Raw genomic sequence first — 13,870 nt, forward strand, 5'->3', positions numbered from 1 at the left:
GAAATGCATACTCCTGGAAAAAAAAAATCATTTACTTTTTGTCTCGCAAATGTTGCTGAGTCACAAGCGAGCTTTGCAGTGTCAGGTGGCACAACAGCCAGAGTGACGCGTCTGCTCTTCCACGGAGGTGAGAGTTTATCGGGTTGTTACAGCTTCACCTTAACCCCAGGAGACCCTCGGTGTTCCAGCTGGCCGGAGGCCTCGCCGACACTCTTTACAGCTCTGCAGGTCGAGCGCGACACGGGGACGGGAATAAATGCCTGAAGAGAACGTGTGATAGCTGGCAGGTGGATGCACGTGTGAGACAGGCTGATGAGGAAAGCAGCGGATGAACCGCCGGGCTTTGACACGGAGACCCGGGATTTAAAAGTCTGTGGCCCTTTGCTGCATGTTCTACGGACATCTGTAAGTAGAAGAGGGACACACACACACACACACACACACACACACACACACACACACACCATGACCATACAACTTTGGAAAATAAGGCTTTTGATACGGACAGGTTAAAGAACACATTTGCCATCATTGATTTTCACTCAGACTAACCTAATCAACCACAGCCTGTGTGAGCTGTCCTGAAAGGGTCAAGCATTACTTCCATCAACGCCACACCTTGCTGCACCACAATCAGAGTTGTTGGTTGCACTCTAGAACTGCACCAACCGTGACATTAAGAAGTTTGTTGATACGCTTTCTTTTTTTTTACCTCAAACAAAGCATTAAAAGTAGAAAGCAAAGCGAGCAGTATTGTAAGTGAATGAGGCCTCAGAGCATTGTTCTGCAGTCGGGTCCTTCGGGGCTCTTCCATCCTGCCGAATGGTTTCATTCGAGATGTCTATTCACCTGGACCAACAGGTGAAAGCAATTAACCACTCTAGGATTAAATACCAGCAGGCCTCTGCAGTAAGGACATGATTGCTGCACAGCTTGAAGCTACACGTCACTGACAGGTTACAACAGCCAGACTGAAGAGGGATGCGACTGCACGGTTGAGAGGAAGAGGGGTCACGTGCTGCTCGTCAGTCAGTGAGAAAAGAGGACAAAAAGCCCAGACACCGGTAGTTTATTTGTTCCTCTCCCGTTCTTATCACAACTTGAAGGTCTACTCAACTACTCCGCAATAACAAAATGTCAAAGTTAAGCATTAAAGTGAACAAACCCCAGAAACACTGACTTCTTTTCATCAGCTGCGTTGCAATAATTACAAAACTTATGTTTTAAAGTGAAAATGTATCTTTTTATTGGTACCATACATTAATTATCAAGGGCAGAAACTAACCAAATCAAAAAATATATATCAAACAATGATTCTCTACAGGGATTGGAAAAGGTACAAGTCACCATTCAAACTCATAACTGTTGCTGGAATCAACTGTAAGGAAATGGAAATGTACAAAACAAACAGAGCTTCAGCTGTTGTTTAATCAGACTTTACAGACGGCGTCGCTACCCAATATGAAGACTGAACTTGATAAGCTGGCTTTAGAAGACGTTTGGATGATTGACGGCATCGTTCTGTTGGTTATGAAAGACGCTGCACCAATGAAGGCAATTTAGACGACAGATAACTGAGAGAAATCTGTTTCAGCCAGTGATGAAATATGAAATTCACCGGTTAGCTTAAATTCAGTGAGCACATTCACTTGACATCAAGTTGAAAGTCGCGGTACACAAAATCGTGATGTTAAGTGAAAAATCACTTCCTGTATAGATGAAACACATTGTGTGAATTTCTAAAATTTCCAAAATAAATACAAAAAAAGACAAACGGTAGAATGATCTCTCCATGGTGCCGTTGTACCCCCGGAGGTTTTGTAATTTAATTTACACAAGTTATAAAAAAAGGAGGGAGGAGGAAAGAGCAGGAGGGAGGATAGAGGGGGCGGGCTCATGAGTGTTTTTTCTCCTTTTTCCTATTTTTGTTTCTTTACATTAGATCGGGATGGCTTTAGGTAAATCTAAGTAAGAATACATCTTATTACAGTCAGACAGAACTTTGCTACTACCTTAAATATACAAGCACAAATACACAAAAATTTAAATCTCCAAAAAAAAAAAAAGGAACAAAAAGACAAAATAAAAACATCCACGCTAAATTATTTCTCTTTAATAAACATAAAAGATAAAAACCATATATCTTAGAGGGGGAGGGATAAAAGTCCTGTGTTGCTCCTTGGTCTGTAGCTTTTCAGTATTGGTAGAAAATAAAAAAGTAACAATCGAAATGAAGGCGTTTAATACAAATTAAAAAACATTCTAGGGAAATATATACTGTATAAAAACTCTTAAAATGTGTAACTGTGTGTATGTGCGTGTGTTTTAAATGCTCGCCGTTTGAAAGACCGCAGCCATTGTAGTCTAATCAGAGATGGCTCTGGCACTAGGACTCAAAATCCTTCAATCATTATGCTGATGTGTGTGTGTGTGTGTGTGGGGGTGTGTGTTTCCCTAGTGCCACATTTCAGCTCCTACTAGTGTGTGAATTTCAATGGTTTTACACACGGACTCTAAATTCTGGTCCGTCCGCTTCCGCAAAGCCACAAATAAGATCGGACTGCCTCTTTTTCCGCTCCTCACACATTTCACACACGCGTACACACATATACTCTATTAACAAACATTATGAGTGACTCGTGCCTCAACAGAGCAGACCAGAATTGAGAGCCGTGTTTAGAGGACGGGTGGACAAGTGGTCCCTCAGCAACTCGCCACCATCTCGAAAGCCCCGATGCCGCCATCCCCTCCGCCCCGCCGCTCCCTGCATGTGATCTTCAGTACGGATAGTTTAGTGTGCACAGTTCTGCCCCCTGGGTTAAACCCCCCCCCCGCCTCCTCGCTCACATCTACCCGGTCGCTGTCCAAACTGAAAATTTGCGAGAGCAGATAGGACATTTTGAGTGTGAGATGAGGAAAGGGGAGACAGAGGTGCGACACGGTGCCTAAATATGGGGAAGTCACAGCGATGGCTCAGTGACATTATCTGAGCCATGCTGCGCCCCCCGCGGGCCACCTGTGTGTGTGTGTGTGTGTGTGTGAGCGAGCTGAATGTGATGGACTGCTGCTGTTGCACTCGTGGCTGTCGGGGTTGGGGTGGGGTCTGAGGAGTGGCAGAGAGGGGTTTGTGTTGAGGTTGCGGGGCTCTGGGCTCTACTGCGATGCCTGTGAGGTGGGGTTGTCGCTCTTGCTCTCCTGGCTGGAGGGGGCCTTGTTGTTCCAGGGCGAGTTGGAGCCGAGCGCCGGAGAGTTGTTGAAGCTGTCCTCGTCGTCGATGCCGTTGGCCGCGTCGAACTGCGTGTTCTCCAGCCGCGTGATCAGGCGCTCGTCTTCGTCGCCAAACTCCCCTCCCATCAGCGTGGGCTCTCCGACCACCATCACATCCTGCGGAGATGCAACACAGAAGCAGATCAATCAATATGTTGCTTTCGTGGGGACTGGAGGAACAGCTGTTTGATCCCAAAGTCACCCGTCACACCGTGACTACAATCAGGTGATCTCCACTTTAATACTTCTTAAGACGCACTTTATGTTCTGCAACATGTGAACGTCCCTCCATGAACTGAAGCGTTCATCTATGAACGTCGTCGTAATGTTTCTGTCGATACAAAGTGCTGGCACTAGATATCAGCGATGAACTCACTGGAACTTGGCTGGACAGAGGGAAGCCGCTGCCTGGGCTCTTCTTTTTGTTGTTGTTGTTGTTGTTGGTTCCTCCTCCTCCGCTGATGGTGCTGCCACCTGACATCTTACGCTTCCGTCTTTTGTTTGGTGCCTGTCTTGACGGCTCAGCTACAGAGAAGGGAAGCAGAGAGAGTTACAGATATATGTGAAGTGACGTGGTCGTGTCTTTATCTGTGCTTGTTGTTCAGTTACCTGGTGGTGCCACCATCCTCTGCCATTTCTGGAAGAGGCAGGTCTTGAGGCAGTCTCTGGGGCTGAGGCTGTACGTCTTGTGTCTGGACATCAGCTCCTGCATGGGCTCCAGAATCACACACAGCTGGAGGAGGGAACAAAAAGACAGGCAACAGGTTACACGGTGTTTGAGAAAACAGCAAGCACCATCATTATCAGCTGGTGTTCGGCATAAATCATTTCATCTCTAAGCTTGAAGTTCTCAGATCAGAGAAACATGACTCAAGGGAGTATAATTCCAACACGGGGTTGTGACTTTTACAGCGTCTGTAAACAAGAACAGTGAACCTGCAGTTCAACCTTCTGTGTTTGTTAATGAAACACAAGATACACCAGAGACCCATATCAGCTTCACTGCATCGTGCAAAAACTCTACTCGGTACCGTCACTGCCTCAACAATAAAAGCACGGCTGCGACGAATAGTTTGGAGCTTTGTTCATAACTTTGACATTCGAATTCTAAAATCAACATTCAAATGCACGCAGCTTCATCTTTTTGCACGTCTGTTTATTATTTTAAACCACGATTGGTCGACACTAATGTAATTAGTATTACACTATTTGTAGAATTAGATTCCGTTGGTGGCTGCGTAGGACGGCTCCAGACTCATGTCATCCAAATAATAATTTAAAAAAAGTATTTGTTTCCAAAATTCACAACTTTTCACAAATATTATCGAACAAAATAGGATGAAAGACGTTTGAAGCTTCATTCCAAAACCTCGAAAATGGTGTGTGTGTGTTTGCACTCCACTTACTCGGAGGTAGTTAAGGGTGGAGTTCGACAGGCCACATCTTGTTATGTTTTTGGACAGCTGGTCCAGCATATGTGGGTCCTGGGCCTGAGGAATCAAAAGGGGACGGATTACAACGTTGACACTCACACACGTCCTTATACACACACCTGTGAACTACGTGCAGCCGTTCCTCTGCATCCACTCACATGCATGGCCAGTATACTGCGGGGGATGAGTTCACGGTGTTGTCTGATGCTGAAGTGCCACGTCTTTATCCTCATCATGTCGTCAAACATGAACTCCAGGTACAAGCGGCCTTCTACACACACCTGTGGCAGTTCAGAGGAGTCGGGTCAGTATGCAGCAGTTGAACTACGGTACATGTAATGTACACAATAATAGCTAAACACAAACACACACCTGTGTGAACATGGGCTTTCCATTCTGGGTGACCATGGTGCACTGATCACAGTCAAGGGAGACAAAGTTATTGTGGAAGGACTCCTTGGGATGTTTCAGCACATAGTAGAGCTCAGTGGCACCGCCTTCGAATATACTCCGGAAGTACCTTGGAATCAACGTTCGGCCAATTGCTTCAGAGGAGGAGAGAAGACACAACGGGCGTGAGACGGGAAGGAACTCATAGTCGTGTAGAAGTGACGGTGCGCGGTCCGTTTGTGAGTCTAGGACTTTGCAATAAAGGGGCGGAGCATGTATGAAACAGAGAGGCGATGTGTTCCGGTGACTTTGTTTCTTACTGTAACGTTTGGGCCCATCCTCCAGACAGAACGTAATGGTCAACATGGCATCATCTTCAAAGAACTCTGTAGTGAATGCATCCCACCACAGGTTATCACACTCCTACAGGATGTAGAGGGGGAACATAATCAGTGACCTGCGCAATTATTGGATTTGTTTGCGAGTGTGCATGCGGCCGCCTCCGAACCTCTGTCCAGTTCTGTAGCCGTTTGTTGAGTTCAAATATTCTGTAGTCTGTCTGGTTGCCATATGGTGTGTGCCTCCTGGTCAAAAACAGGACAGGGGTGGAGAACAGTTAGCTTGTGGTATTATGAAAGATCACAGTCTTGTTAAAGCTCTCACAGCTGCCACACTGTTTCACTACCTGGTTCACAGAATAAATACAAAATCTCTTTTTAAAAGTGAGATAAGAGCACAACCTCCCACCACCGTATCGTCACTTGTGTCATCATTGCTATTTTCACACCAGTTAAGCGACATGGCACACAATGCAGTCTTACCCGATTCCGGGCTCCAGGTACATGGGAGGATACATCGGGGTGGGACTGGAGAGACGAGAGACAGAGAGACTATTACCTTCAGCGATAGCGCTGAAGTCTATAGCTGTAGTCTGTCTTCATGACTCGGGGACACGAGCCAAACACGGCACACATCGGATGATACGGGGAGACCGTAAACAACACTTCTCAGATACACATATTCACATTTCCAACTGTCGCCGATTTGCTTACTGCAACACAAGCGTTGACGCAGCGCACACAATCCTGCAGAGGTATAACCCTCGAACATTACTGAGCCACACAGGTCAAGAGAAATCAATGTTAGCATTAAACATTAGCTTCACACATCAGGTCCACGGTGTTTACTCGAGTCTCACCTGCGGCTAAGATGACACTACGCGAACATATATGGGCAATTGGATCAACCGTTCACCAAATGACAGGAGATTGTGACCTCTTCTTCACCAATAAACAAGAAGAGCTCTACCAGCATGTGATGTATTCTGTACACTAACATGACACTCCATCCTGGGAAGTGACTTTATGCCATTAAAGCAGAGTACGAGTCTACAAACACTACCTGAGCTGTTCATGGATTTTAACTCAGGTTATAAACTGGTAAAACGTGGCAGCTGTCCTCGAAACATCTCATATCAACCAAACTGCTGAAACAAGTTTCTTGGTAAGTTTGCAGCTTCTGAAACTTAATATATAAACATCTTAAATGTTCCGGAGGTTTGTGAACCTCCTGAACACTACAGCGCTGCTGCTAGTTGTCGCCAGCATCTTGACTACTTTCTACTGTTTGCTGACCAACATATGGTTTTGGAAATTAAACTCCAGCCTATGTAAACATGGCATGTAATAATACGAGCTGTTTAAAGGCTGTGAGCTCTGCCCACAGAACAGATAAAACACAGACATAAAACTCACCCCACGTCTCTGTCCAGCATAGTGCCGGGGTGGAAGGGGGGGAAAGTGCTACCGTTGGGGGGCTCCTTGGGGGAGTACAGCTTGAAAGACTTGGAGGAACAGCCTGGAAGAGAGGTGAGGGAACAAGAAGAAAGACAATGAATGGTGCGTTTCAATTTTATATTATAAAGGTTCAAAAGATATTCGAAAAGTTAGATGCAGTGTTTCAGGATGACAATAAACGGGTAAATTAGATAAAAACTTTGATGTCGTTACATCTTTGGGGATTACACTGGTACTTCTAATTATAGCCATTACATGTTTGAGTGACACGTGCAAAGAGCGACTGTATCATGCGAGGATGAAGACACATGCAGCCTGAACTGGCCAGCATGGCCCAGTTTCAGTTGGCTGCACACATTCACAGGTCATCCCCGGCAACACACCAGCCTCGTTTCATAAAAGACACAAAACACCACGATGAGGAGGGAGCCTCCTGTGAGCAATGTGCTGCTGCTGCCGGCCTCCGTCTACTCCCCACGAATAACTGTAAAACAGCACAAACGGACCAGCGCCGACTCTCGTCACAACCACCTAAAAAGACTAAGCTGATGAATCCCTCTCTCTCAGACCGCTCCAACCCTCGTTCTACTCTAATTGCCCGGCTCTCCTATAAAGGCCATCCAGGCGTGCCGCCCTCTGGGTCACGACCCCCGCCGTCACCATGGTGAAGCCCCGCCTCATTAATGTCTCTCCGTCTTGTCGCTGCATATTAAACGTATCTTTGACAATGTGTGTGTGTGTACGAAAGAGACGTATAGATAAACAGACTGGGAGAGATGAGCTTTAATTGCATTAATGGGATGTTTTCAGCAGAGTAAACTGGGATTTGAGAGCACAGCAGAGATGTGAAATATATATTCCTGTAAGACATTTAAGAGAAAAACAGCCTCTACTTTGTGAGAGGTTTAAAAAAAGAAAAAGGTAACTTTTCCAACATTATGATTCATTATCAAAGTGCTCTCGCGGAGTTTGGTTGAGGACGTTACAGTAACACAAACAAGCAGATATCCACAGACAGTCCAGCCCAACACTGACCTCAGATGACATCTTATCTTTAAGGAGCTGCATCTCCACTGGTTCCTACTGCAACAATAACCACACGGTCATAGTTTTTCAAAAGTAGAAGTAAATAAATAAAGAGTTTTCTACGAAGAGCATCTTCAAAACAAAGATTTGCACCATCTACAAAGGGCCATAACCTCGGCCCATTTGAAGCCGTGGCTTCACTTTGTGCAAAAACAAGTTGTTTACTGTGTGAGGCAGCACTGCTGGGCTGTGGGGTGGATGCACCACCAGAGGAAAACAAATGGGTTTGATAAATAAATAAATAATCGATGGTTATGTGTCCATTAGTTGTTGAGAGCTCCATTAGCTCATCTCCTCTCCTGTTAGCGGTTAATGACAGGCAGTCACAATCACATCAGCTGGACTCCACTTCCTCCACTGGGATTCATCTTCCTCTCTCCCTTACAAGTACACACACAGTACATCAAATACACATCATACACATGTATCCTCCTGGCTCAATGTGATGGTCAGCCCACCTCACAAGTTGACCGACATGGATGTCCAAAAAAACAGCATTCACATCTGATTTCATCTGAACTCCAGACACACAATTCCACTGAGCAGCACAAAGTCTCTTCTGAATAACAGTCGCGTGTAGTGGTTCAGGACTCCTGCCACCATGGTGTCCAGAGGGGACGAGCGGTCTATCCAAACGGAATATTGACGATAGCTACGTTACACTACACTATTATCCCACGTTAGCAAACACAAACACCGACGTGAATCCGATATTAAAATGCCATTTCCAACATATGTGTAACCGCTAGTGCACAACTTTCACAACAGTCGGAGCACATTTGACGTAGAGTTGTCTGGTTACAAAGGCAATTAGAGAGGCAGCAAGCGCATAATGCTAACACTTAGCTATTAGCCAGGCTAACGCGTTAAACAGGTGATATCGGGACGCGAGTGTACTTCGCTACGTAATGCCAACCAGCAGGTATTTTAACAAACCATGACCAGTATCAGGAACCTATAACCTCGACATCGTGCACCACATACACGTTGGCTGTGTACAACACTGCCTCGTAGGCCTGCACGGCGAGCTAACGTTAGCTAGCCAGAAAACAGTCGGTAAGTGTTAGCAGTCTTGCTAACGCCTTAGCGTTAAATCCCTTTTCAACGATAAACCACCGAAATAAGACGAGGAACTACAACCGCAATAGCTCGTGAACCACACGTACCCGCTACGGCAGACAGACACTGCGGTCAAGGTGTGCGTTTGGGGGAAAAAGAGACCGTTTACCTGAAAAGAAGTCCAATCAGAAAATTGATGTTTACAGATCCGTGATGATAGACCGTATGTACGCTCCGTGCGTAAAGACGGATAGGCCCGCTGGACGCAACGTACCAACACAATACGTCCCTCTGAATAGGATCAGTGGAAAAAATATCCCCAAACCGCGAGACTGAGACGGAATAAAGCCTAAATTGCGGGAGTCAGTCGGTTATGTTTTGTCCCGCATGAGGCCTTGTTAGTGGGCTGAAGCCTGCTGTGGGTTTACATACGGACCCAGATGAGCCCTTTGTTCACGGGAGGACATGAACAATAGCTGTAGGCCCTCCTCCTCTCCCTCCGCAATGCATTTGCTCCTCTATCCTCTGCCCAGCACCGCCAGCCGCCCTCTCCCCCCTTTTTCCTCCCCCTACTAATGCACAACTGCACATGAAGGTTGTCTGGTAAGCATTTTTTTCTCCCTTCCTTCCTCCTCCCTACATCCCATCCCTTCCTTGTAACTGACACAGATGAGAATTGGCCTAATGCAGCCGAGTGGAAGTGTGTGTGGAAATAAACATCATGCTGACTGCAAAGTGGTTTTCATGTTTTCCTCATTAGTGCACATCCGCTTGCTGCAAACAACTGAGACAGTGACAGAACAAGACCCTGGTCATGTGAATCATACACGATGGGTCTGTGCAGGGCGATGCATACACATGTGATGCAGCAGCCCAATCAGTCAAAAGTAGATTGAGATCTAACAAAATTTAATTTCACCTGCGGATAACATACTTGGGTTGTTGACAATTAATTGTGTCTTTGAGTTTGCACACTGAACGGTCTCCAAGGTAGACCAGTAAAGCCATTACCCTTGGGAATATATCTCTGTCTCTCTACACACACACACACACACACACACACACACACACACACACACACACACACACACACACACACACACACACACACACACACACACACACACACACACACACACACACACACACACACACACACACACACACACACACACACACACACACACTAAACCAAAAGGAGAATCCCATAGGCCTGTAAATCCGCTTATATCCTCAAATTATAATCAGATATTCAGATCACAGCCAGCGAGGACTCACCCATATGGTCAAGGTTGGGATATAAAAAGAACAAGTCATATTAGGTCAGTAGTTTTTCATATATTTATGCAAGTTTATGTCATAATATTTGCTAATTTCATATGCATTATTCCTCTCTGAAGGATGACTTGGACTCCTAACATTGTTGACAGGTGATCTCATATCAAAGGTCTAAAAATGATTTTCTTTCAAACACAAAAAGTGCTTTCCCCGCCTCAATTATTCAGGGACGTTGCAGCCAACAGCATGGACGTGGTTCTGATTTATACACGACCCGTGTAGGCAGGGAGCGAAAACACAATGTTTCATCAATGATTTATTCGCAAATTAAGCTGCTCCTGGGAGCCGCTCTGTGGAAGCGGTGAACAGGGTTTCCCAGAAGCTGCTGTGCATCGCAACACTGGTGCCGATGGGTAATATTATCACAACATAGTTGAACATTATTTTGGTTCAAGTTGAACTATTTTAGAGGCGCAATTTGAAATAATGTGACCGAATAGACAAAGGCCGTATCGATATGTTTATGCAAGTCTTGTTCTGATTAAAACATAATATGTTTTCCTCTCTGACTGACGTAGAACAACTTTTAAAAATGTACTTTTGTTTGCTGGTGCATTTCAAGGATCAGTTCCACAAGGCGTTGCAGCAGACACATCGTGAGCGCAGCACATTTCATTTTTTTCTCATACTTATTGCAAAAGTGCACATTGCATTTCCAATTTCTCACAGTATTTATATATATTTTTTTGCTTTACTGAAAATATATAAAGCTAATAAGAGAAAAAGGATCATACAATAATCAAAAATGAAGATAAATTATAATAATAAATCCAAACATCCATTTCCACCCAAATGATGCCACTCCTATATCTGCCAACGTGCAGTGATGGACTCCTCACCACTGTTTAATTATGGGTCTCGTAATCAAACCGTTTTCTCCATCGCCTGATATTCCGACGTATCTGAGACGTTGAAGCAGGTGTCATGATTTTGCATTTACTTTTCTGCTTTTTCATACCACTTTATTCTGACGTCTGCAGATCTTTTCTGTCTGGCTTTGCAATCTAGGAACACAACTCCCTTACGTTTGCAAAAAAAGAAGACGACAGCTCAAATGCAGAAACCTCTTTGCGGAGTCTCGTGTTGGAAGAGAGCCCCGAGTGTGAAGTGCAGCGTCTCCCAGAACCAGACACGAGATGAGCCGCTCCAAGGCCCGTCTCTCCCCCGACCAGCAGCAGAGATGCCCGGGCTGAGTTTATGTATATTGGTTTGACCACGGTGAGCTCGTGACACGAGCACTTCACAGCTCACGAGGCTCCTGTCGGTCTTTCGGCAGCATCTTTGTGTGTCTAGTACCGGGGGGGGGGGGGGGGAGGTGTCGTCAGTAGTAGCTTAAAGTGTCTGTTGCGGGTGACTTATGTGGATTTGCCTATCTTACATTCGCTGGCCCTGTAGCCATGGCAACACAAGCAGTCAATGCTGTCACAACCGGAGCGAAGCTAAGAACCATCCATGGAAATGGACACACAAGGGTTAATCCTGTGTGTGTGTGTGCGCGCGCGCGCGTCTGTGTGTGTGTGTCTCCAAAGCTTGCCCATTGAAATGGTACATGACGGGGTTAATCCTCACTGCATGTGTGTGTGTGTGAGGGGGGGGGGGGGATGGAGAAGAGGTGGGGGTGGGAGGTGTGTCAGGATAAGGCTTGAAGGGCTTACACACACTGTCTCTTTTGCTCTCAGGCACAGGGCAGGCCTTATCTTCAATGGGCACCCCAACCAGCGAGTCTCTCACACACACACACTTCACCAGCTCGCCTCATTTTCCTACTTGCAGTCACACATTCACACCTAAAGCCATAAGTCCATGTGCAAAAAGTGATTAAGGCTGCAGCGTGCAGCGGCTGAATATAAACTCCCTGTAGTGCCATGTGTGATGTTTTCACTAAGCTTACACTTAAACCTACAAGTGCAACTTGTTTAATTCACCTTTGTCAAAGTAAATAAATCAATAAATAAAAAGAGACGAAGGGGACCAAACTTGTATCGCATCTTTCTCTGAGCATCAATAAAACAAGAAAAACAATAAGACGTTTCTTCCTCAGCTGTTTTGATTCGGGTTTTCTTGTTGTTGCTGAATCAGCGCTGAGAAACACAACAAGGAAAAGGTCAGAAAGAGAGACTTACCTCCCTCAGTTTCAAGCTGTTCTGACATCGCCATTTCGTCACCCACAAATGCACTTTCACAGCTACATGCTGATCTAACTCATGGTCTCAGTTGTCATGCCTCTCCCGCTCTCTCTGATATCTCCCATGTCCAGACTGTCAGGCTCAGGGGCACAAGGAGGGGGGAGAAGGATGCCTACAGTGTGTGTGTGTGTGTGCGTGAGTGTCAGCGGGTGTGTGCACGTGTGTGTGTGTGTACTCTTATGCACGTGTCGCCTGTGTATGCGCAAATGTGTGCAGCCTGCCACTTCCACTCACAGTCAACAGGATACTGAACGGCACACACACACACACACACACACACACACACACATCTGCCAGAGTTCTGATAACAACCGTGCCAGTCGCCCTCCCTTCATCGCCGCCTTAATCACTGATCTGGAGACAGTCTCGTGTTGCTATGGGTGTGGACACTGTCCTTGCGAAAGTGATCCCAGCTCACAGAGGAGATTTCACTTCGAATGACTGGGACATCCGTTAACTGGTGAAAGATCCAAAGGACAAGCTTCCACTGTTTTTTGGTGGAATAAGCCAGCTTCGGATCAAACAATCTGTGAGACACTTATCTGCAGTGGTAGACGTACTTTACACTTCCTTTATACTTCTACTCCACTACATTTCAAAAGATGACCTTTAGACTCAATTTTTTACCGATTTTACACACAAACACAAGACTTAAATAGGATGCACTGATGCAGAGTCAACATTCCAACAAGATATAAAGTAATTGAGAAGATCTTCACATGAAAACGCTACTCACACATGAATAAATAGACGGGTTGGGCAATCACAACATACCGCGAGACGTCAGAGTCTTCACATAATGGGACAATAATCAAAGCTGCTGTGCAAATTAGTCTTATAAGTGAAACTGTATGCAAATGTTGCCGTTGTTATTCTGCACAAAGGGACAATTCTCCGTTTGATTTGCAGTCAGTCCTTCGCTGTGCAGGGCAGGAAATTAGAACTGACCAACAATCAGAGGTTGTCCTTTGACGGCAGCGCCCTCTTGTGGCCGCGGCGAGTCGGTGTTTGTTTTCATGCTGCCCTACAGCATCTCCTCGCTCACTGGGTGAGTTCCCCACTCGGGCTTTTCTCTGGCAGGCGAACACAGACACACTGCAACAAGAGAAGTTCAGCAGCGAGCACGTCACATGTCAGTGCGGGCCAATAGGTGACGGGATTAAATCAGGAGGCTGAGGCTCCGGTGTGAGCCAGTTTCACATCAATGTGTCTGTTTCTAATTTTAAAAAGTGTTTCCCAAAAACAATGACATGTTCATACGATAGCAACTTAATGATCTGCATTATTATCCATCACCCCCCCCCCCCCTTCACAT

General features: G+C 45.7%; 1 protein-coding gene across 1 annotated transcript; it reads right to left on the reverse strand.

Moving 5' to 3' along the window:
- Positions 1-1,216: 1,216 nt before the first annotated feature.
- ldb1b (LIM-domain binding 1b) lies at positions 1,217-12,529 on the reverse strand. Its single transcript, XM_079278030.1, has 11 exons — positions 12,493-12,529; positions 6,845-6,947; positions 5,912-5,956; positions 5,599-5,674; positions 5,411-5,513; positions 5,073-5,245; positions 4,859-4,981; positions 4,674-4,757; positions 3,877-4,000; positions 3,644-3,792; positions 1,217-3,384 (listed from the first exon to the last, which is right to left on the reverse strand). Exons 1-11 carry the CDS (start codon positions 12,524-12,526, stop codon positions 3,154-3,156), a joined length of 1,245 nt encoding a protein of 414 aa, XP_079134156.1. The 5' UTR covers positions 12,527-12,529; the 3' UTR covers positions 1,217-3,153.
- Between the last annotated feature and the right edge of the window lie 1,341 nt (positions 12,530-13,870).

This window comes from Melanostigma gelatinosum (genome assembly GCF_949748355.1).
Source record: "Melanostigma gelatinosum genome assembly, chromosome: 11".
NCBI classification, from domain to species: domain Eukaryota; kingdom Metazoa; phylum Chordata; class Actinopteri; order Perciformes; family Zoarcidae; genus Melanostigma; species Melanostigma gelatinosum.